The sequence below is a fragment of the Panthera onca genome, chromosome A1 (assembly GCF_046562875.1).
Source record: "Panthera onca isolate mPanOnc1 chromosome A1, mPanOnc1 haplotype 2, whole genome shotgun sequence".
Classification (NCBI taxonomy): Eukaryota; Metazoa; Chordata; class Mammalia; order Carnivora; family Felidae; genus Panthera; species Panthera onca.
In genome coordinates, this window is record NC_138339.1 from 215461545 (window position 1) to 215485290 (window position 23746).

At 48.4% G+C, this 23746-nt stretch overlaps 1 protein-coding gene across 1 annotated transcript in view; it reads right to left on the bottom strand.

Moving 5' to 3' along the window:
* The window catches only part of ERICH6B (glutamate rich 6B), a 70569-nt gene extending 47587 nt beyond the window's left edge, over positions 1-22982 (bottom strand). Inside the window, exons 1-3 of the mRNA XM_060637156.3 lie at positions 22894-22982; positions 15859-15910; positions 4619-5001 (exon numbers count right to left, since the gene is read on the bottom strand). Coding sequence (XP_060493139.3) covers positions 4619-4940 — 322 coding nt within the window. The 5' untranslated portion in view covers positions 4941-5001; positions 15859-15910; positions 22894-22982. The remainder of the gene's footprint in view (positions 1-4618; positions 5002-15858; positions 15911-22893) is intronic.
* Between the last annotated feature and the right edge of the window lie 764 nt (positions 22983-23746).

Below are 23746 nucleotides of genomic sequence, written 5' to 3' on the forward strand. Positions count from 1 at the left end.
AAATAAACAAAAGTAGATTTTATTTTTGTTAATGCCATTCTCCTAAAATTAAAATATGCACATAAGTTATTAAAAAGCCAAAACAAAGAATGAAAGGAGGAAGGAAAGGAGAAAAGACAGAGGTGATTACAAGAGGAAAAGAAGAGAAGCCTTGGGAGCCTGTCCTGTTTCCTTTAATGGCTTCCCGTGACCGTGGAGTAGTCACCTACCCTCTCTCTGACTCCAGGTTCTGCATTTGCAAAGTGGAGACAAATAATGGCTGGGAGAAGTTAAGGGGACAAAGATCGTGAAATATACAACACACGCCAATGCCACTGCACTGTGCTCCTGACCTTGGGCAAGACACATAGAGAGACACGTACAGAAAGTGATGCTGTTTGTTCCGGAGCAGAGTGGAGGCTGTGAGCGACTGGCCTTGGGGCTCAGCAACTCCCTCACCAGTTCCAACTCAAGGCAGGCTGGTTGCAAAGCTCTGTCACCATCTGTGAAGTTTCCTGCCTGACAAATTGGCTGGCTCTCCTGTCCCTGCCTTATCAATATATTGCAAACCTTTCTCCTTCAGTACACAGAAAACTGCTGGGTACCCTGTTGGAAAGGGTTGTTGGGGCATCAACTCTTAACTGGAAATGGCCACTGAATGATAATATCATGTGGGCCAAACGGCATCTGGAGCTGTGGGAGAGGGGGTGGGGGCAGCGAGGGTAAAGAAAATCAAATCCGGCAGATTCCGCGTATCAAAATACAATTGGGCAAAAACATTATGAATCAAAATTAATATACTGCGACAGCTCTACGGTATTATTTGCCACCGAGCAGAATGCATCTTCAGGAAGTTCTGGGGTTCTAAAAAAACCAAATGGGGCCTCATTATGGAACGGTTTCTTGTTCTACGATGGCATGATAGTAACAAAGATTGCACTTCCTTCTAGCACCTCCCGCCCACATGAGATCAGAAGAGCATTTTTGCATCTCACAATGGAGGTGGGAGAGCTTTCAAAGCATTTTCAGATAGACTTTTCCACTTACATTTTGCAACCACACTGTGAAGAAAGGTAGTTTTACGTACAGGCAAACTGAAACTTAGAGAAAGTTAAGTGATATGCCCAAGGTCAAGGGCGGCCCCACCATGTGCTGAATCATCTGACCCTGACATCACACCTGCAGCGTGGACACCCACGGTTTACGAAGCCTCCGTGGAACCTCTTGGGGCGATCAGTCACACGGCGCTATTGATTATTCGGTGGCAATTGATGCCGTGTTTATATTCAAGTTGCTCGTCTAATTTTATTGGATTTCCCCCACAGGCCGTGGGGAAAATTATTTCTTTAAAGAAGAGAGGAGGGTACAGGTTGTTAGTATGACCCTACCCTGATTTATCCGGGGCAATGGGAGTCTCTGAAATTGACCAGCCTGCAGAGTAGTTAGGTGGGGGGCACAGATCCCTCCCACACCCCGATCCATTGCATCTTCTCTTTGTGTTAAGTCCACTTCACAAGTTGAGTGGGTGGGGTGTGTGGTGGGGAGAGTATACATTACCCTTCACAAGTCAATGGTAGGAGAGTAATGGAACATAACACAATACACAAATAGTAATAGTAAAAGGAGCTAACACTTGCCTAGGCTTCCGATGCTATGTGCCCGGCAGAGTTCATAATGCTTTACATGATTTAATCCCTTTAATCTTCACAGATATCCTATAAGGTATGTCTGTTGTTATTCCTAATTGATAGTTAAGAAACCCAGCACACAGAGGGCTTCAGTGACTTGCCCAAGTTCACGCACTAATAAGTGGGAGAGATCTGACATGCCAGCCTAGGCAATGAAGCTCCTGAGAGAGGAAGAAGACGGTGTTCTTTGTGATCTACCACCAGATAGACAAATAAATGGCACCCTGGCTTCTCCATCCTCTTGGGCGAAATGGGGCCTCAGAATCTTTCTCAACATAGTGCTCCAGCACTAGTCTCTAGTAATTAATCCATCAGCCTAAGAGAGGGGAGCCCGTTTTGTCATTTCCAGGGCTCATTTTATAGGTGCCAATGAATTTATAAAAATATCTTAAAGGACAAATGCTGGTGTGTGCATGTGTGTGTATGTGCATACGCGTGCGTGTGTGTTTGACTTTATGAAACAAACGACATTAAGCTCGATTCAATTTGCATTTACGGAGCATTTGCTATGGGTCTGGAAGGCATTCTTGTGCCAAGGGCTAAGCCAATTTATATCTTAAAGGTATTGGTAGAATATTCCACATAAGGAAATATTGATGTAAATTCTTTCGAAAAGTTCCAAATCCTGTTGTAGACCCTTTTTAATGTAACCTGTTTTGTGCAGCCTGGCGCAGTACCCTGGGTTTTCATAGACCAAAACATTCTTCCATGTGCCTTTCAAGGCATTTAACATTCCTCTACAGTTTTTCAGAGCCTCTCCAAATTTTGCTAGCAGGGCATTTATTTTCAAAGCTTTTGCTTTATACACAGTTCCATTCACTTGACAACATTGTATTTGTCCTACTCCAGTGGGTAATATATTTACAAAGGCCCAGTGCATACAGGGGACATGTTAAGAATGCTTGATTCATACTGTGCAAAAGAAATGATCTGAATGCTATTTTTCAATACTGGAATTACACCTGGTATTTGAACAGCAGGGATATTAGGATTCCGAGAGGGAGAGAGGCACACACAAAAGAGAGTTGCCCAGCAATAGAGAATTATTTCTCCAGTGCCCTAACTAAATTTCTTCGGGGGTAGCAGGAATCTAGGATGTGGCATCTGATTTGGTGAAGGGGGATGTAAAGGCAAAAATGCCTGTGTGGCTGCTGAGAACACCCAGGTTTTGGATGCGGGCTGTGTGTAATCAGACTGGGATTTAAAACTTGAAGCTGCCGGGGCGCCTGGGTGGCTCGGTCGGTTAAGCATCTGACTTCGGCTCAGGTCGTGATCTCACGGTCCGTGAGTTCGAGCCCCACGTCGGGCTCTGTGCTGACTGCTCAGAGCCTGGAGCCTGTTTCCGATTCTGTGTCTCCCTCTCTCTCTGCCCCTCCCCTGTTCACGCTCTGTCTCTCACTGTCTCAAAAATAAACGTTAAAAAAAAAAAAATTAAAAAAAAAAAATTAAAAGTTGAAGCTGCCAATCCCCCGCCCCCCAAAACAAACAAACAAACAAGAAACCCAGAAAACAAAACACAAAATCAAGCTGCCTGAGGTGCTTGCAGTGGGTAACAGAACCAGATCCAGAAAAATAATGTAGTTCTATTTCTAGGTCAACGGTAAGATGATGCAGAAGACCTGGATGTTTAGCTTTCTGAACGTGGTTGGATATATAAGGCCAAGCAGTCACGTCAGCAAGGGAAGGCCCCGCGCAGGCCCGCGAGAAAGTGCGTATCAGCCGCTGCCAGCAACGGCACAGGGAGGCCAGGGCCAAATAATAAAGCCCAGTTTAAGGAACAGGTGCCAGTTGCGGGAATTGTGTTGGAAAAATGTCAGCCCCAGGATGAGAGAAATCACTCCAGAGTTAAATACTCACCGGCAGAGTAAGATGATGCCTTCCGGGGACCTACTGGGTACCCTGAGAAGCATACTAGTGTCTGTTGACCTAGCAACAGATTGTGGGATGTATTCTAGGAAGTAATTGGAGGTCATTGATAAAATTGAGCTCTAAGGACGTTTCTCAAAATGCTGTTTGGAAAACAAACGTAATGAGTAGAAATGAATGATTAATAATAATAGGGAATCGATTGAAAATATTATGGCTTGCAAATACAATCCAGTGCAATGCAGCTATTAAAATGATTTTGGAGAAAATTTAATAACATGAAATGATATTCCTAGAAGTATATATTTATGTGTGATTGCAGTATATAAAAATATAAATAAATGTACCTTAAAAAAGTAGGTTACAAACACTTTATAAAGCCTGGTGAGGGTATAACCAAAGTGGGAAAGTGATTATTCCCCTCTGGATGGGAGGGATTTTTGCTTTCTTTGTTTCGCTCATATACAGTTTCCCTAACGTCCACAATAAATACGTGTTATTTGTGCAATAAGGAAAAGATACAAGTTATGGGCTATATTCTGCTCGTTTTGTTTATGAATAGGTGCTTCATGTTCGTTAAGCCTCTCTGCTCTGTGGGCACCGTTCTTGGGGACCCAGCTATTGAGATTGGGAGAACGTGGTCAGGAATGAGTGTTCCTACCTGTTGGCACTGAGGGCAGGATTGACAGATTGAGCCTCGGCTCTATCTCAAGCTTGATCTTTTTTCCCTGGGCGTGGTGGTGGATGACAGTTGCTATCTTTTAAAATTTTGTTAAAAAAATGTTTATTAATTTTTGACAAAGAGAGAGAGAGACACAGAGACAGAACATGAGCAGAGACAGAGGGAGACATAGAATCGGAAGCAGGCTCCAAGCTGTCAGCACAGAGCCCGACGTGGGGCTCGAACTCACAGACCGTGAGATCATGAGCTGAGCTGAAGTCAGACGCTCAACCGACTGAGCCACCCAGGCGCCCCACCAGTTGCTATCTTTTAGAAGGCCCTCTTCCGCATACCCGTCCCAGATACTCTTCTTCACACACCTACTCTTTTCCCTTCAGATACTCTCCCTCGTCCAGATACTCACCGTCTTCCAGATACTTTCCCAACAGATACTCTTCTTCCAGGTCCTTTTCCTCCTGTAGATGCTCTCCCGCCTTCGCATACCTCTCTCCATACAGGTACGCCTTCCCCTTCAGCAACTTTTCCTCCTCCAGGTAGTCGTCTTCCTCCAGATATTCCTCCTCTTCCAGATACTCTTCCTCTTCAGGAAATAGATAGTCTTTCTCTGAACACTCTTCTTCCTCGATATCCTCCTCCGAAGATATGGTCTGTGTGGAATTCTGGGACATTGTGGCAGAGCGAAGGGGTGATGTTCCTCTTGATGACTGATCATTTTCAGCAGACATGTTGGGGCAGCATTAAGTAGGTGAAACCCTGCAGCAAGCCGCAGGTGGTCACTTCGCCATCCTGGTAACCAAGAGAGGAATCAAATCCCATTAGTCGGCAATCGCTACTGCATATTGATTTATATCCATTCGTGTTCGCTCATTTCATTCACTAGTGTTTGGGTGGCCCTTTGAATGTGCACGTCGGTATACAGCGGCCCATGGAAAGGCACAAAAAGGGGAACAGAGGTTTTACCCTCCAGGAACGGGTAGGAGAGATCACACCTGAAGGCAACACCTTTGCAATTACTGCACAATATGAAGTAAGCCTGGAGGGCTGGAGAGTGAAGGAGTGATTCGGCGTTTAATGGTACAGTCATCAGAGGAGACTTAGTTATTCATCAAGAAATATTTGTTACCACAATAATCAAGAAGAGGATGTTGGGATACCTGGGGGGCTCAGTCGGTTCAGCATCCGACTCTGGATTTCAGCTCGGGTCACGATCTCACGGTTCGTGAGTTGGAGCCCCGCGTTGGGCTCTCCGCCGACCGCGTGGAGCCTGCTTGGGATTCTCTCTCTCCCTCTCTCCGCCCCTCCCCCTCTCGCTCGCTCTCTCCCTCTCAAAATAAATAAACACGAAAACAAGAAAAGAGAATGGCTCGCAGGAGCTTGAAATCTGGTGAGAAGAGGAGTCATGCAAACAGGTTTCTAGACACAAAAAGACACGCACAGTGGGAGAGGTACAGGCAGGGTGGTTACAGGCACAGTGGCCGGGCCTTGGTCAGCAAAGGCCCTTCTAGTTGGAGGTCTGCCGGGCACGTGGTCACGGCCACCACAGGCACGGCCTCTTCGGCTGGAAGGCACACCCGCGGTGAGTTTACTCAGCAAACAGTTCTTTTTACGCCCCAGATTGCACGCAGCCGTGAGCACCTCGGCTTCCCCGCGACGTCTTCCCTGCCCCGCCCTGAGCTCCATCTGTACCTTCTGTATCTCCACTCAAGCAACTATTTTGCTATATTACACGGTTTGCGTACCCATCTGTTCTTTCCAACAGAGTGCGAACGTCTTGAGGGCCGGAAGGATTCATTCTCGCTTAAAAATATGTTAGGATCCTTCTACTCTTCTCCATCTCCGCTGTGATGACCCACAGTGAGCCGCGTCGTCTCCAGGCAGAATTACTGCAGCTCTTTCTTTCTTTCTTTCTTTTTATTATTATTGTTATTTTTTTTTTAAGTTTGTTTTTTGGGAGAGAGAGAGCAAGCGGGGGAGGGGCAGAGAGAGAGGGAGACACAGAATCTAAGCAGGCTCCAGGCTCTGAGCTGTCAGCACAGAGCCCAGCGTGGGGTTTGAACTCACGAACCGCGAGATCATGACCTGAGCCGAAGTCGGACGCTCAACCGACTGAGCCACACAGGCGCCCCTAATGCAGCTCTTTCTAAACGGGCCTTCCCGTGACCACTGCTGCCACCCCCTAGTCCTTCTCCGTGAAGAGTGTCCGTGCGAGTATATAAATCAGGTCAGGATGTCCGGGGCTTACAAATCCACTAATGGCTTTCCCTTGTACTTGGAATAAAACGTAAACCCCATTCCGTGGCTTCCAGGCCCCCGTGAGATCAGGCGCCTGCTAAGGTTTCTGACTTTGTCTTGCCATTCCGTCCATCCTCTCCCACCCCATTAGCCTCTCCTGTAGCGCTTACACTGTTTCTGATTATGTTTCTGTGTTTGCTTGTCCAGCCTTTCTTTTCTACTACGCTGTGTCTCAGTGGCAGTGACCTTATGTGACCTGTTCCCCGCTCTACCTCCAGTGGTTAGCTTAATGCCCGGTGCTCAGTAAACGTCCAATAAATATGTGACCGGTGACTGAGTCAAGGGCAAGAATAGATGGCTCTAGAGCAGCGTGTCCCAAAGTTTTAAAAAGGGTAATATTCATTTTGCACAGTGGAATGAGTTGAAGGAAGCAAACTGCCCAGAACCTTCCTGTTTGCTCTAGGGATTTAATGGATAAATATCTCAGTCTACCTTTCTTTCAGATCTTAGACCAGGAAGCTCTGTTTTCGGGAACCAGCGCTGAGATCACAGGATCACTTGCTAACATGTGTGCACCATGATGCCCAAAATAGGAAGACTGACGTGTAAAGACATTCATAGTGGGCCAGTGGGCTTGTTTGTCTACTTTTAGGATTGCTAGAGCCCTTAGATGATCAGATTCTGATAGGATTAGCGTGGGGTAGTGTGGTGAACCGAGGGGGTGCTACCCGGGCCCCTTTCAAAGGACTTGCTGCTGGCTGTGGAGACTGTGGTCTACAGACAGCCTCCGGCCGCCCCGTCTTTCAGGAACTGCCTCGGCTGCAGAGCTGCCTTCCAGAAGTCATCCAATAAAGTCAGGCCGACTCAGGCAGGTCAGCTTTGACAGGCAGGCTTGCCCAGCCCGGTCCACAAGACCATTCCCTCCGCCAGTCCTTCCCCGCCCTTTCTCAGGCATCAGCTTATATTTCTACTGGTTGCACCTCAATGGTCCGCATCTGGGAACCCGTTTCCAGACAACCCGCCCTCTGACAGACAGCTTCACAAAATGTAAGCCTACAAAGGAATGGATTGCAGGATTGGGGACAGCGAGGAGGACAGGCCTCATAGATAGATTGGTATTTTAGAAGGGTGGGGAGGGTGGGGAGGAAGCAGACCAACCCAGGGCCCAGAAAACTGACCTGGCAGAGAGAGGACAAGGTAGAAAAAGTTAAGGGCAGAGTCAGGGGGTGGAGAGCTTTAGAAGTCATTATTACTCATTTTGGGCTGGGTGGTGACGGGAACGCGAGAGGATCACAAGCTCCAGAAGGGAGCGCTCTTGCTGCCATTTACCAGGCAGCGTAGAAACAGTAGAGTCTCCTGCCTCTGTCACTCACTGCTCTGTGGTTCATACTGTGATCTTCCTGCGTGTCTTCTGACCTAGGCTACCTCAGATGCCTTTTGGAGGAGGTGGGGTGTAAATCACACACACCAGGGTGGAGGAGATCGCCTTTGGGGCAAAGGGTGAGCTGTGGGAAAACTTCGGGGCTCACACTGATGTCTAGGGGAGACTCTTCTGCTTTAAAGGAGCCTCCCCAGGCTTACTTTGATTTAAAAGCTGACCGTGTCAGTTAACTGTGGCTGTTCACTTCCGACCCCCGTGCGCTCCTGGCCCTGGCTCCCTAAACCAGAGGGAGAAGGAAGGGGCTGGGTAAGAGGAGAGCAATTAGAGATGGGGATGCCCTGCCTCATCCTGGGAGCGGTGAAGGAGCAAAGGCATGCTTAACACTTCAGGGATCTCCTACCTTTCCTATTTTTTTAGCTGCTTGAGATAAAAGGTCAGAATGGCCCCATCCCCCGGACGGCCCAGAATGCATTTTCCAAAGGCAGCCTGTCATTTAGGCTTAAGAATCTTTTCTTTCCATTTTCTCATCAGGCCTTGTGAAAAGGCCCAGGCTGCTGCATCGTCACGTTCTCCCTTTAATTCTCCTGGAAACTTCTAAGAAAAGCCGTCAGGTGGAAATGAACAGTAATTGGCAACTTGAGACCCGGCGTCTGAGGTAAACATCCTGGTTTTGACTTGTGATTCAGATGTCCACTCATTTTGACCCCGGTTTCTGACAGATTGCAGCTTAATTTCTGTGGTCGCAACAAGAAACATCCCCTTTATAACAGCCGATTATAATCAGCTGATTATAGGTCTTTAATCTTTAGACTGGCTTCACAAAATGGCTGCATCAATCAAAGCAAGATGGCAGACACAGGTAATTCGGCTTCAAGAGTTTTTTAAAAAAAATTTAGAGTGAATATTTAGAATGAGCAGAATTCACAAAAAATCAAGAGTTCCGGCTTCTCGTGGAAATAGGAATGTCGGGCAACCCTGCGCGGGCTTTCCCACACGGAAATAGTGCTGGTGAGTTCAGGCTGCTTTCCCTGAATGGGGCCTTCCACTTCTGGGTCTGTCCCCACCACTGCCTGTAGTCTGCTCAGATTCCCGGGCGGGCGCATCCTCCCATGGGCCCTGTTGTTTTCCTTACAGTAGAGCCATGGCTCGCTGTCTCTACCAGAAGTTGGGAGAACAAAAGATACACAATCCACTAAAAGGTCTGGTATCTCTCACACTTTGCCTGCTCATGCATTGGCTTCATCTTTCTGGCCCCACAGAGAGATGGGCTGTTTGGTGGCGACAGGTGCCGTGTTTACACAGGTCGACACTGGACGCCCGTACCTACCATGGTGATTGGGCATGTAATAGGCACTCGGTAATAACCTGTTGAATGTATAAATGAAAGAGCAAAGAAAAATATTAATAAATGCGCTTTGCCAAGGATATTTACTGATTCTGTACATATGTTTATTTACCGAAGAGGGGTAAAACTTTGTATCAGAGGTCATTCGATCACAATCTTGGAGATTTGTATCCACATAACCCCTTCCACACTGCACTGCAAATGAGAGGCGAACTGATTTTTCCATAGTGATTTTTCTTTTCTTTTCTTTTCTTTCTTTTCTTTTCTTTCCCTTTCTTTCCTTTTCTTTTCTTCTTTCTTTCTTTCTTTCTTCTTTTCTTTTCCTTTCCTTCCTTTCCTTTCCTTTCCTTTCCGTTCCTTTCTTTTCCTTTCCTTTCCTTTCCGGTCCCATTTGTCATTCTGAGGGGTCAAGGCCAGGATCTCCAAACATTCTTAGTTTGAAATACATGAGGAAGACATAACTAATGTAACAAAAAGAACAGAGCACGCCCTCTGTAAGTGACTGATCTCACAAGGAATAATTGCAGCCTCTGGTTTCCAGGTGAATGACCTAAAGAAGGGCTCCACGTTCTGGTTGTGGTTTTTTAGGGAAAGGAATTAGTAGAGTCTCCTCACTGGTTTCCAAGAGGGGGGCGGTGGTGTTGCTCCTGAGATGTTCTTTGTCTCTCTCACTGGGGCCATGGCTCTACGGACTTGCTGAAAGGCGTCACACTTTGGAAACCAAATGCATGCAAGGAACCTGCAGCTGGGTGGGAACAAGTTCCTTGGGCTGGGAAAACAGGCTGCTCCGTGAGGATGAGCGCATTCGCTTTGTCCAGCTCATGCGGCCCAGTATGATGGCTCTGGGCAGAGAGGGGATGGGAAGACGTAGAAGGACATGATTTGCCAGCGTGGCCAGCACGGCTATCCTCCCCTTACACATCCTCCTGGGTCCTCCTCTGCCCCCTGGATATCAATACTGGTTCAATACTGGTGTGTTTCCAGGGAAAAAGCCCAAGGACCGCCTTTGACCCTTGGTCTGTCGGCACCCGTTACTGTCGTCACCATCCTCTGCCTTTGCATTCTCAAAAGAAAGGAAGGGTCTGGCTTTTCTGACAAGGAAGGAAAATGGAGGCCCAAGCGCCCTCTGGTCCCTGCACAGGGTCGCTCAGGGCGGGGGCCTGGGTCCCAGTGCCCAGCTCCCTGCCCCAGCCGGGGCTCCCTTGCCGCACCTCCCCTCACTGACAGTCCTGTACACACCCGCTGATGGACCCTTCTGGTCCAGCCCTGCCCCCTGGCCTGGGCTCCAGCAGCGGGGTGGGGGGGCAACTTTGTAGATTAACCAGTCTCTGCTCGATAACGCAACACTGCTTCTGACAGAACCGCTTCGGACAATCAGCAGAGGAGCGGACTGTGTGAAAATGGAAAGGGAGAGCTGAAGCAGGAAGGAGAAGCAAACTTCTGAAAGAGCAGAACGGCACAGTGGTCAGGATCTGGGGCCAGGTTAACTGGGGTTAAATCGGGCTGGGCCACTTACACCTGACTTGGAGGGAAAGTCTTCATTCTCCTGTGACTTAATTTCTTTATCTGTAAAATGGGGAGAATAATGGTACCAAACTCTTGTGGAGATCCAATGAGATAATACACGTAGGCATAAGTAGTGACAGTCACAAATGTGACCTATGTTGTTATTGCACGTTGACTTCTAACCAGCACTGAAGGTAAAAGTGTGTGTGTGTGTGTGTGTGTGTGCACGCCCTTCTGAGGTCTTACTTAGTTTATGGCATGGGGAGAGAAAACACAAAGATTGACTCTCACTTCCCTGCTCCCTGGTAGCCACTGCAGCCTAGTGGAGAGGTCTCGAGATGAGGGTCTGTCTACGATTCAGTCCAAGTCCTGAAGGCGGGGTCCTGGGGGCAAAGATGGCCACGGGTATTGTCACAAGTGAGCTCCCCTATCCTTGGGAGGCTGGAACCCTCCCAAATGGGGAAGCATTTTATGGTGGTGGTTGTGTCTGCCAGGACAGAACCTCCCACATAGCGGGTCAGTCTGTTTTCCGACTCTCAGCCATGATTTCACGAGGTTGTTATCTATAAACGTGGGACAGTCTTTCTGAGGCCGCTCGTTCCATTTTCACATGGCTGCGATTCAGCAGCCCTCGAAGTGAATCTTGGATCCCAGCCTTCCTCACTTTTCTCACTCCCCTTCCCCGTGACAGTCTTGGGAGTGTTTGGAGGTGGCAGTCAGACCTTTCTCCAGGGCCCCAGGCTCGGACCCCCAACTCCCTTCTTGGCGTCTCTGCTCAGACATCTAAGAGACACCTCAGACTTGGTGCCCAAACTCAGATCCTGCTCTTCCTCCCCAGACCCCTCAGGTGCTGACGGAGCCCGTGGAGTCATTTCTTCTCTCTTCTTCACCCTGCATCCCATCTACCAGGAAGCCAGGCTGGCTCCTCCTTCAAAGGATCTCCCACTCCTCACGCGCCCCATGTTCCCACCCTGGTCTGCCCAGCATCACATCTTGCCTCGACTACTGCAGGCACTTCCTAGCAGGTGTCTTTTCCACAGGTCGCCAGCTTTTAAAACTTAAGTCCTGGGGCGTCTGGGTGGCTCCGTCGGTTAAGCATCTGACTCTTGATTTCAGCTCAGGTCATGATCTCATGGTTGGTGAGTTCGAGCCCCGCCTCTGGCTCTGTGCTGACAGCGTGGAGCCTGCTTGGGATTCTCTGTCTCCCTCTTTCTCTCTCTGGCCCTCCCACGCTTGCATTTTTTTTTTTCCTCTCTCTTAAAATAAATAAATAAAAATTAAAAAAAAACCTCAAACCTAAGTCCTGTCACCTCACCCCTCCACACAAAAGCCTGCAATGGCTCGCATCTTGCATCGAAAGCCAAAGCCCTTTCAGGCTTGCAGGTCCTTCCCGACTGGCCCCCCATCACCTCTCCCACCTGCCTCCCCCTGCTCTCTCCCTCCTCCCACCCCTGCCATCCTGGCCTCAGCCTCCTGCCTAACGTTGCCAGGCACTGTTCCACCTGAGGGCTTTGCTCTCCTGTCCCCGGGGCCCGTTCCCCAGGTACTCTGGCACTTTTGATGTCCCCTAACCTGCTCTCATTTTACCTTTTTCTTCCAGAGCATTTATCACTTACTAACATATTAAGCACTTTATTCATTTATTATGTGCATCGTCTCTCTCCTCTCACTAGAATGTGAATTCCTTGAGGGCAGGGAGCTTGGTTTCACTCACTGATTTGGCCAAGTGTCTAGAACCGTGCCGAGCACTTGGTAGGAAATAATACATATTTATGGAATGGAGGTGTGAATCCTGATCCCTGCCTGTCCTGAGCCCGGGCCGGGTGTGAAGGCAGTGATCTCTCCAACGGAGTGTGGTGGGTCTGAGGACACTTAACCCTCAGCTCTGTCACTGTGTGCAGAGCTCCCCTCCAGAAGGTGTATCGCTTTTCTGTCTCATCGGCACTTGACGTTTTCTCCAGTATAACTCCTCCCAATAGCCTTTCATTGGACTGACTGCCAGTCATTTCTTAACTCTCCCAGCTTCCTAGTATGTGTGTCTTCATCCAAAGCAGCGATACGAATGTCAAACCAGAGAGCCGCAAGGCCACCAGCCAAGTCTGTTCTGCCAGGAGAGGCTGGGGGAAGGGGATGAGCATTTCCAGTCAGCCCCCGTGCGGGGTCCCCTTAGCCTCCCGCAACAACCCCCAATGCAGGCGCCATCATCCCTCTTTACAGAGGAGGAAATGGGGCTCAGGGTTTAAGGGAAACAGAAGGGTTCACAATCTTTAGAGGGTCACAGCGACAAAAAGTAGTTTACAGGAAATTGTTTTTTTTCCTGAGCATCCAAAAGGAAGTGGAGTGGGAGAAGAGGCTCTTACTACAAACATTTTTGGCTGAAAAAAAAATGAGAAGGTCTTAAAGAATAAAGCTTGTCCTCTGGGCAGCTGGCAGGACCTGGCCATCGAGGCTCCTCCCTCTCTGCTCTCTGAGGGGCTCAGCTCCCAGAGGCTCCTCCCCTTGGCTCTCTGAGCCCCGCCCCTTGACTCACGAGGCCCCTCCCGCTGTGTTCCTGGAGGCCACCTTCTGCTTCTTGTCTCTCTGAAGCCACTTTTCTCTCTACTTTTTGGGCCCCTCCTCTTGGGCTCCCTGGGACTTCCCCTCCCTCAAGATCTCCCCACTTTTCTGAGGGATGGCAGGTGAAGTCCGGTCCCACGTGACTTGTTCTCCAGGAATCCGTGCTGCTCACCTCTCCAAAATGCTCCCGAACCCTTACAGGAAATGCCCTAGAATTGTGCCCAGCATCAGTATCAAACTCACTGGGATATAACTGGCCACATCTGCCTTCTCTTCTCCTTTTGTTTAAATCGGGACAGTGTTCTCCCGTTTCTAGATCTGGGGTACTACTCTTCTGCTTCTCTATGCTCCAAAGATTTGTATAATGCTTTGAGTTGCCAAACCAGTAAACATGCCCGATTGAATTTGCTCGTCAGGGTGTCCTTGAGCGACAAACACGATTATCTCCGTTTTACAGACAACACTCAGGTTCAGAGAAATCAAATGACTTGGTTAAGGTCAGACAAGTGAAATGTTGCCAAACTAGGATTTGGACACAGGTGTGCCATTGCAGAGGAGTGTTCTTTCCCCGAGTGGACTATCATGCGGGTTGAGAGACTGTATCCTTTGGAGGACTGCACTTCTCCGGGCACTGGCTTCAGTGCTCAGCACCCACCTCCCCATCCCAGGTTAAACAATCATTCTCTGTGATAAAACAGGGTGAGATGAGGGAGGCCGGGGAAGTGGGGTTTTACTGAGCATCTCCTAAGTGCCTAGACAGAATAAGGTATTTTGCATTATTTAAAACTAAACAAAAATTTTTTAAATGTTTATTTATTTTTGAGAAAGAGAGAGCACAAGCAGGCGAGGAGCAGAGAGAGAGAGAGAGGGAGACACAGACTCCAAAGCCAAAGCAGGCTCAGGCTCTGAGCTGCCAGCACAGAGCCCAATGTGGGGCTCAAACCCATGAACTGTGAGATCATGACCTGAGTCGAAGTTGGACAATTAACCGACTGAGTCACCCAGGGGCCTCCGTTATTTAAAATTTAAAGAGTCACAAAAGGCAGGTAAAGTGTTATTATCCTATTTTTCAGCTTTGAAAACCAGGGCTCCCAGAGGTTCTAACTGGCCTTAGGACACAGCTACTCAGCGCCGTATTTGTGATCCCCCACACTAGGTCTGTCCAATTCCAAGTCTAAACCACACCGCAAAGAGATGAGAAGGGTATTTCATCTTTTTGGTCTTGACAACTCAAATTCTTAGCGATTCCCTTAAATACGGAGAGGCCCTAATGGCAATTACTTAAAAGAATAAAAAAAATAATAATATTTAGAGTTTCTATTTGCTACAGGGAAGTTCATTTAGATGGAGAGACATCCCCAGTTAAAAGTTTTCTGGCGTGATTTTTGAGAGTCATATAGAAGGCCTTTGCATTGACCTTCCTCCAACCTCTGATGTCATGAGAAACAGAGTGGGGTTATTGAGACACATTACAACAGATATTCATTTTCAGCTAGTTCAATTTAGGATCTCAGTAGAAGCGTATTTCTGGCGTGGCCCGTCGACACTTCCGATATGCCGGGGGACCTGCGTTCTCGGCTCATGGGAGCCCATGCGGAGGCTGCCTGCCTGATGGGGCCGTAGGCAGCAACGGCGGGAGGAATAGCCCTGTCTTGGCTGAGCTCCAAACTGGATATGTGATTTTGAATATGTTCTCCCACTTGTGTCTAGGCTTCCTGTCTCATTTGTAATGTCAGTGGATTGGCCTAGAAGGGCTCCAGGTTCCTTCCTTCCGGCCCTATGTTTCCAAAGACCGTCCCTTAGTCAAACCCTTAGGGCCAGGTGCATTGTGGCTTTCAGGTTTGTTGCTGATTTAGGCTGTCCTTACGGTGACTGTATCCTAAATACACATCAGCCCTGCGGGGGTGAGGGGGCAGGAGCCTGCAGTGAGTCTCATTAGTATTTCTATAGCAAAACATGGACATTTTCACAACAGGTGGGATAAAGAGAAACGGTTAGTCGCCCCACATCAGTTTAGGTTGGATTTTGCTTTGAACCGAGTTCTAGCAGTTCAGGCTTTGTGGCCAGAGGAGTTTGCCACAAATTTCTCAAAGTTTTCAGTTTTCAGAGCTTTTTCTGGATTACGGAATTTGTGGATAAGACGTTTTAATCTTGCCTTTATATTGCTCATTGGTGGTCACATCTAGGAATTATCTGATGCGGTGTTCTTGATGGGAAAGGCAATGCTTTTAGAAGTTCCTACGGAAGGGGCACCTGGGTGGCTCAGCCAGTTGACTGTCCAACTTTGGCTCAGGTCATGATCTCATGGTCTGTGAGTTTGAACCCTGTGTGGGGCTCGCAGCTGTCAGCACAGAGCCTGCTTTGGATCTTCCGTCCCCTCACTCTCTGCCCCTCCCTTGCTCACGCAGATCTCTCTCTCTCAAAAATAAATCAACATTTTTTAAAAAGTTACTGTAGGAAAACAAAATCCATTTTGTGAAGATCCACTTGATATTGCTGTTTCTGGGATCACAGTGTGTCTAACAGGGAGGGCAGTAAGAATTATCGGCAATCATGGCCACGCGGCCTCCAGGACCCAGAACAATGCAGTTATGTTCAACGATGCTCATGGCTCAGTACTTACAATGTCAGGGAGTGAACTCAATCCAAGCCAAGATAGTTTTCAATAAGAACAGCTGAAAGAAAAAAAACTTTCTGGTTAGCTCTTAGTTACTCAGAAAATTAGCCGGAGAAAACCTCCTTCCCTAAGAATACTGGAAAACGGATATTTTTCCTATGCTAAATATGGCATAGTTTACTTTTGTGATACAGTGTGTTTCTTCATTAACCTTCCTTGGTCAGTAGCTCTCCTCGAATGTTCACCATGGAAATCAAACCCAAGCAGCCCTCCCTTATACTACCTCCCTTTCCATCCACCCCCCCCCCCCCCACCCATGGGACAAAATGGCTTGACCACTCCGAGCATGGACAGTCCCTGGGAATTGCAGAGAACTCCCAGGGATACTGCAGTAGATTTTAAATTTTTGAAGAGAACAGCTCGACATCTGCTGGACATTGTAGGCATACCTAATTTTTGATTAGGCTCCATCCCTTTCAATGATGGCATATTTTGCAGAGCGGGGTGTTTGGCTGTCTTTGAGACGAAAAGCAAGGACCATGTAAAAATCAGTGTGCAGTAGAAAAGGAGGGTGGCTGTGTCTAATGATTCCAAGATTGAAGTCACTCAGTGCCCAGTGGGCACACACATTCTGTGAGAGAGTCATCATGGCCATTCAAAAATGAAATAAAGGCATTATTTTTTCTTTCAGTTTCTGGAGGAAGTTGTGACATAAATGTGTGACATAAAGACACAACGCAATATTTATCCAGTTATTTGGATATAACTGATAAATGAAACCTGTATTTCTTTTGGTGGAGGGGGGCAACAGGAAAAATTCACTGAGGCGCTAAAGGTGCCACGGACGGAGAAAGTTTGGGAACCTGGTGTAATTCACGTCCTTGCTCAGAGGTAGACATTCCGAGTCATCCCTGATTCCTCCCTCTTCCGCCCTCCCAAGTCCGCTAACCAGTCATTAAGTCCTCTTGGCACTGTCTTCCAAGAAGTGTCCCGAATCCATTCTTCTGTCCACTACCGTTGTGCTCACCCTTGTGTAGCCCACCATCTCCTATAGCTACCTCTGTGCTTTGGCCCTTGCTTTCTGATAATCTGTTCTTCAGAGGCAGTCTTTTAAATACATAAATTGGATCACGTCGCTCCAGTGGTTAAAACCCTCCGGTGGTTTCAGAGGCTTTCAGAGGCTTCCAAAGCTTGCCCATGTTGGCTCCTGCTTTCTTTCTCACCCTCCTGGAACTCCACTCTTCCCCTTGGTCTCCATGGTACAGCCTCTTCCCACCCAGCCCTTCCCATTGTCTGGAAAGTTCTTCCAGATCTTCAAATGCTTGACTCCTCCTCCTTAAGTTTCAGCTTAAATGTCACCTCTCCAGTGAGGCCTCCTTTGGGTCACTGATCTAAAATTGCCCCCATTCCCACCCTTACCCCAAATCACTATGTATCTTCTCATGTTGTTTTCTTTTCTTCATAACATTTGTATTATGTTTATTGATCTGTATACTGGAGGATAGAAATTTTGCTCACTTTTGTTTGCCGTTATAGTTCTGCCACCTAGAATAATGCCTGGCACATAGGAGGAGGTTAATAAGTATTTGTTGAAGTGAATAGATGAGTGATTATTTCACACGGTTCTAACTTGGGATCATTCACTGATGGCTCCTAATGGAGGAGATCCAGAATTTGTATTGAGAGAGAGGATGTCAATAATTTCATTTGACTGATCTCTATGTATGTAAAATAGACATTGATATACAAAATGTGTTTTACAAAGCAGGTAATCTGGTCAAGCGTTTCCTATACTCTTTGGGAAGAGACAACTGCTTGTTATCTTATACAGACGGCATTTTCCTTAGCAATACTGCTTGTTTATCATAAGTTTATGTTGAATTGGATAATCAATGAAGCAACTTCATCATTTTATTTGTTATTTTTCATAACAGGCGAGCTACCTCTTCCTTTTCTTTCCTTTCTTCAGACTAAGAAAATGAGATAAGGAATGTATAAAGGAACATTTCTACAATGACAGCATTAAACAAAACATGGGAATGCCATGATCCAGCCTATACCCACCGATGCGTTTTCTTGGACAACACCAAGTCCAGGAAGGGAGCACAGCACAGAGGCAGTAGGAACAGGTGTGGAATTATTCAACATCTCTGGCAAACAGCAGTGGGGATTAAACAGAGGTTTCTTTAATGAGATTAATTCTGAAATACGAAGAGCAGTTTGGCATGTTCCCAAAGATACAAGGCATTTGTATCTATCTAAGATTAAAGGAGCTTTCACACAAAGCGATTTTACTTTTTCAACATCAAAGAGGATTCTTGGAGGGGCTGCTTGAAGCAGACACACTGTAACAAATGTGGGGAGTGCCAAAGCTTCTTTATATAAAAGGCAGTTTGCTCAGCCAGGGATTGTGTCTGTGGTTTTCACTATCCAGGATATACAGAACACTGTTCTTCCAATCACAGGATTATGGAGAAAGGGAGACCAGGGGTTAGGAATCAGGTTGACAAACATCCCAGACAGGTGGCTACCCAATGATAACCTTGGATTTCCTGGGATGGGGGCTCAGTGCTTCCTGAGGCTGGCTGTTGGACAGTTCTTATAAGTATTAAAAATAATGGCGATGATGCTGGTAATAACGATAAGAAGGATCACAGACACGATTTCTACATGCGAGGCACTGTATTTAGCACGTAAGAAATTACACAGACTTCTGCTAAATCTTCCTCCCTTGGGCTTTCAACCAGCCTTTCCAGGTCTGCTCTCTGGAGCTGCTCACAATAGATTTGCTCCACTGTGAGCTACAAATATTTGAAGGTAGCTTTTATATTCTGTACCGTGTGTGTGTGTGTGTGTGTGTGTGTGTGTGTGTGTGTATGTGTGTGTATTTTGTTTTGTTTTGCTAAACTTAAGTTCATTTATGTGGATCCATATTAAATTCCATCTTGCTGGCTTTGCCTCACCCTTTCAGGCTGCTCAAATTTTATGGATCTGATCCTATCATTCAGTGTATTAACCAGACCTTAGAAAGTGTGCTACTGAAAATGATAAGCTTCCAAGTCTCCCTCCTATCCCTTTTCCCTTTCTTCTTTTCCTCCTTCTTGCCACAAACAGTTATTGACTTTCTATATGCCAGATACTGTCAGGTACTGGGACTGCACGTTTGCACAAGGCACACCTATAGACTTCAAGAAAGATCTAGCTTAAGCAGGGAGACAGGAAAACAAATTAACATACCGTATCGTATGATTATGTCATGAATGAAAATGCAGGAGGAGAATGTCAATATAAGCTGGATGAGCATCTGAAAGGGGAGGAAATATGGAGCTAGGAGAAGGCCAGCATTATATCCGGCTTCTGGGGGGGTGGGTGGGCCTGTGGGGACATAGGCAGTTCCCACTTAATTGAAAGCTAGCCAAAGGATGTTCTAGGGCTGGGAGGGCAGGGGGTAGGCTCTAGCCACCATAAAGACGTGGAAAGAGAATTCTGTGTAGAGGGAGAAGGAGGGTTTATTTATGAAAAGGGCTATGCTATTACTGCTCAGTGATACAGCCCTCTCTCCTCTCTCCTGTCTGCCTGCCTAATGGGGCTCCTCTCTTCCCCCTGGTGGACCTCCCTAAAAAATCAAGTTTAGCTGGGGCACCTGGGTAGCTCAGTTTGTTGAGTGTCTGACTTCAGCTCAGATTGTGATCTCATGGCTTGTGGGTTTGAGCCCCTCATTGGGCTCCGTGCTGACCATATGGAGCCTGCTTCAGACCCCCTATCTCCCTCTCTCTCTGCCCCTCCCCTGTCCATTACCCCCCCCCCCCTGCAATTTATCTCTCAAATATAAATACAAATTAAAATAATTAAAATAAAAAAAAATCAAGTTTAGCTGCCTTGGCTAGCAAGTTGAAGTTTTCACATGGTGGAGTGGAAAAGCAGGGAGCATTCTAGATTTCGATGAGAGGCCAGGGAGGGACAATATGAGAAAGGAAGGGGGTCATTTGTGATGTGAAAATGCCCATGCCCAGTTGGAAAGGCTCGTAAGACCAAGAGCAAAGGGACTTTTTGTTATGATTGCTCGTGGGGTTCATCCAAGCGTAATGACCCAGTCCTTTAGGTTGTCCTCAATATGAAGACTGGAATCCTCAGGAATCCAGGCAGAATGGCTTGTCTGCTGGTGTTGCAGAGCCGGGATGGCACGAGGATCCTACAAGTTCCCAGGTGTTAGGAGTTTTGTAGGACAGAGAACAGGTGACCTTGGTAGACCCATTATCCCATGGTGGACCCATTATCCTATGGTGGACCCATGGCTTGTTCAAAGAGGGATACCTCTGAGGCCGTGAGCCCCTCCTGAGGAAAGAACCCTCAGCGGCCAAGAGGCTACAAAGTTCTGGGAATTAGTGGCCCCTGGGCCACTGTGAGGTGTTGACGGTCTCCTCAGTGCTTCCCAGAATTCCTGCGACACTGTAGAAAGTCGGTTGCACAGATGGAGTTGGTTAGGGCTGATGAGCTCCACCTGTTGTCAGTTGAGAACATTACGACCTGGGTGAAGCGAGCTGACGGTATTTATTTCCTCCGAGAGTGTCTGTGAACAGGGTCAGGAGTGGCTCCCGGGGCCCTGAGCGCACGGCTGTAGCTGCCCACACATAGCTGAGCTCCAAAAGCATGGCTCAAAGCTGTGAACCAGCGTAAAGCCGAAGTTTGTCACAACCGCTGGTGAAAACAGGACTGGAGGGTTTTCCATGGATTTGGAGCTGAGAAGTAGGTTTGGGACCCGGGGCGTGCTGCCTCAGCACCCCTTTCTTCTAAAAGGTAAAGGGATGAGTCAAAAAGGGCATGGACAGTTGGAGTTTGGAGGGGTTAGATATCAAAACTAAACAAACTCTTTGTTATTAAACGAGCATTTCCTATTTTGGGTGGGGCGGGAAGAACATAGGCATATGTTTGTGGACTAAGGGATTTGGAGCAACACTAAGCGGAAGTGAAGAGGCCAGGAAAACCCCTCAGATCCCAGGAGATCAACAAGGGCTAGGCTGAGGACTCATGGCTGCCCAGGCCCTACTTTCCAGTGTATTTCAGTCCAGCTACACCAGCAGAGCAGGGAGACCCGGGCTTCCCCGGTCTTACGGTGCCAGAGAAGCCTTGTATTTCGGTAGATAGTTGTATGCGTTCCTTCCAATAAGAGACTGGAGAGAACTTTGGTTCTAGAACAGTCCGGCTTATTCAAGACACGACGTGTAGGGCTCGTGTATTTCCTATCAGTCCTTGATACGTCTAGAAGGAGGCCCTGTTAACAGTGTTACGTTACTGAGCATTTAGAGTCAACTTGGGAGAAGGCCAGGCCTTCGGCCAGTCATAGATTACCTCTAGTCAGAGTGGGCTCCCACAAGCATCGCAGAGCTAGGACTGAGGGCTCAGTCTACTGAACAGTCCTCCTGACTGGGCATCCTCTGGCCCATGTTTCTGTCTCCTCTTGGTTTTCTACCTCAGCACATTCATAGTCCTGCTTCCTTTTCTGGAGAAAACGCAGCACACGTTTCCACCAGCTCTTCCCGAGTGGGATTTCTTTTTTGGGGGTCCCAGATGGGTCTTGAATTTCCTAAAGCAATTTAAAGTCTGTAATTCTTTAAAACCCAAGTCACCGTCGCCTCCTCTGTGAAGACGTGCTTCCAGAGGAAGCTTCCAGAGAGCTTTTCACCACAGCTCTCGCGTGTCCTTTCCTTCCCACACGCGCCATTTGCATTTGTTTGCGTGTCTGCCTCAGCCACTGGGTCGGTAGCCTCACACAACTCCTGGCACGTGGCAGGATTCAACAGAAGTCTGTGCACTGGATAGATGGTTCATAGGAAGAAAAGGCACACAGGAGACTGGCCGCACATCTCATTTCCGGTTTGGAATTTTCATGCAACTTTCCCTCCTGCTAGGAGAGGCCACCAAGAGATGGGCTGTGGGTGGGCTCAGACAGCAAGGATGCCTCTGTTGAAGAGAATGGAGTGGGTGGCAGGACCTTGGGTGTGGCTGGGGCCCTGCCAGCCGAGGCTGGGAACTCTAGCTGCAGCAAGGGGAGAAGCCTCAATTCTGTGAAGGATCCAGGGTATTCTATGGTGCCTTGCAAATGCAAGTCCTTTTTGTTGCTGCAGTTATTGTCCTCAGCGGCCGTTTGTATAACCCCTCTAGTGAACTGGCAGGATTCTTGGCCGAAGGCGGCTGCCTTCCCTCTCGGGGGACCAACTGATGGCCTGCTTTGCTGAGTTCCAGGGCGCCATGCCCAGGCAGATCTGGATCCACATTAAAAAAATGCCAGGGGACAAACACTGAAGTCAAAAAGTTCTTTTGACCCCCACCCCTTAGAGCAATCGGTGCTTTTTTTTTTTTTTTTTTTAGCAGTGTAGACATCCCAGTGTACTCATTAAAACATCATTTCCTAAGGCCTTTTTTTATAAATAGAATTTCAAATGTATTCAGGTTGGCGCTTTCAAGGAGGGTGACCTTGAGCAGGTGCCTGGCACCGAACACCTGTGGAACATCAGTCAAGGGACACTCCTCACCACCTCCCTGGATGGTTAGGAACGCTGTTTCTCTACCATTTTACAGGTGGGGGAAGGGAACACGAGGAAACCCAGTGATTGGCTTTGGGTCCCAGGAACTGGTTTGTAGGCAGGCTGGAATTTTCCATCAGGGGAATTCTTCTGCTTATTTGGCTGGGCTACGCAGGCCTGGGAGGAAGAAGTCACAACCTCCACACCCGCAGTTTTTCCTTCACTGCCAGAGCCAGAGGCTCTCTGGAGTGGAACGGACCCAGTTCTCCTTTATTTGTAGGGGAGTCATGAACCAACACCGGCCTTCACAAAGGTTAGCGAAGCGAAGCAGGGAACCGAAAGGCTAACGGAGGGAGGGGCAGAGAACGGGGAGAGAAACAAAGAAGGCTGCGTGTTGATGCTTCTTAGTTTCCCAGACCCTCCACACTGTTCCCCACTCCCTCCTGCCCAGTGGGGTCCGGAGGAGGGAGTCTGGGCTCCTGCCGCAGCACTAGGAGGCTAATGAGCGAAGCCTTACCCAAGCCAGACAGCGGCGGCGCAGATCCAGCCAAAAGGCCCCGGGGCCCTGGCGTTTGTATCCGGCTCTCGGTTACCATGGGAACGGCGTCCCGAGTTCGCAGCGCCGCCTGGAGTTCCCAGCCTGTGCGCCTCCTTCTCTTCCCTGCTCCAGCCTCCCCGCTCCAGGAGGAAGTGCTTGGGCCAAGCGGCAGTGGCTGGCCAGAAAGTGTTCTTCATTATTTGCGCCAGGGTCCCCTGGGTCAGGTGCCCCCCAAAGGGAACCGGTGGACCGCAGACTGCCGGTGTTTGCAGCCGGCTAGCGCCCGCGCTCCTGCCCCTCCCGGGTAGAGGAGGGTCGGCAAAGACTGGGTGGGGTTTTGTTTTGCTTTGTTCCTTATTTAATAGTATGTTATAGTTATGATTACAAAACCTACAGCGCGATGTTAGCTTTCCGCAGTCCTGGGGCCCGGGGCTGAGCTTGGTGGGTGGCTGAGATGGAGGGGAGTGGGGTCTGAGGCTCACAAAGCTGACCGCCTTTAACTCAGCCGGGCCTGCAGAAGGGCTGCAGGCTGGGTGAGGGGGTTGGTGCCGGGGATGGGTGGCGGGGTGTTTTCCCAGGAGACACCCTGCGGAGACTCACTTATGCTGGTCCCCAGGACAAAGACCCCCAAGCGGCCGAGAGGACAGCTGCCTCTTTGCTCTCTCTGGGGGTACTACTGGGGGGTTCAGGGAGCAGGCAGCCACCCTAAGGGGACAGAGTCCATAAGAGGAAGCCAGCAAAGGTCACAGGTTCTGGCCCCTTGAATGGCTTTGCTGGCAGTTGCGAAGTGGCCCAGGTGCACAAGGAGGCCCGGTTGCAACCTATTTCTGGC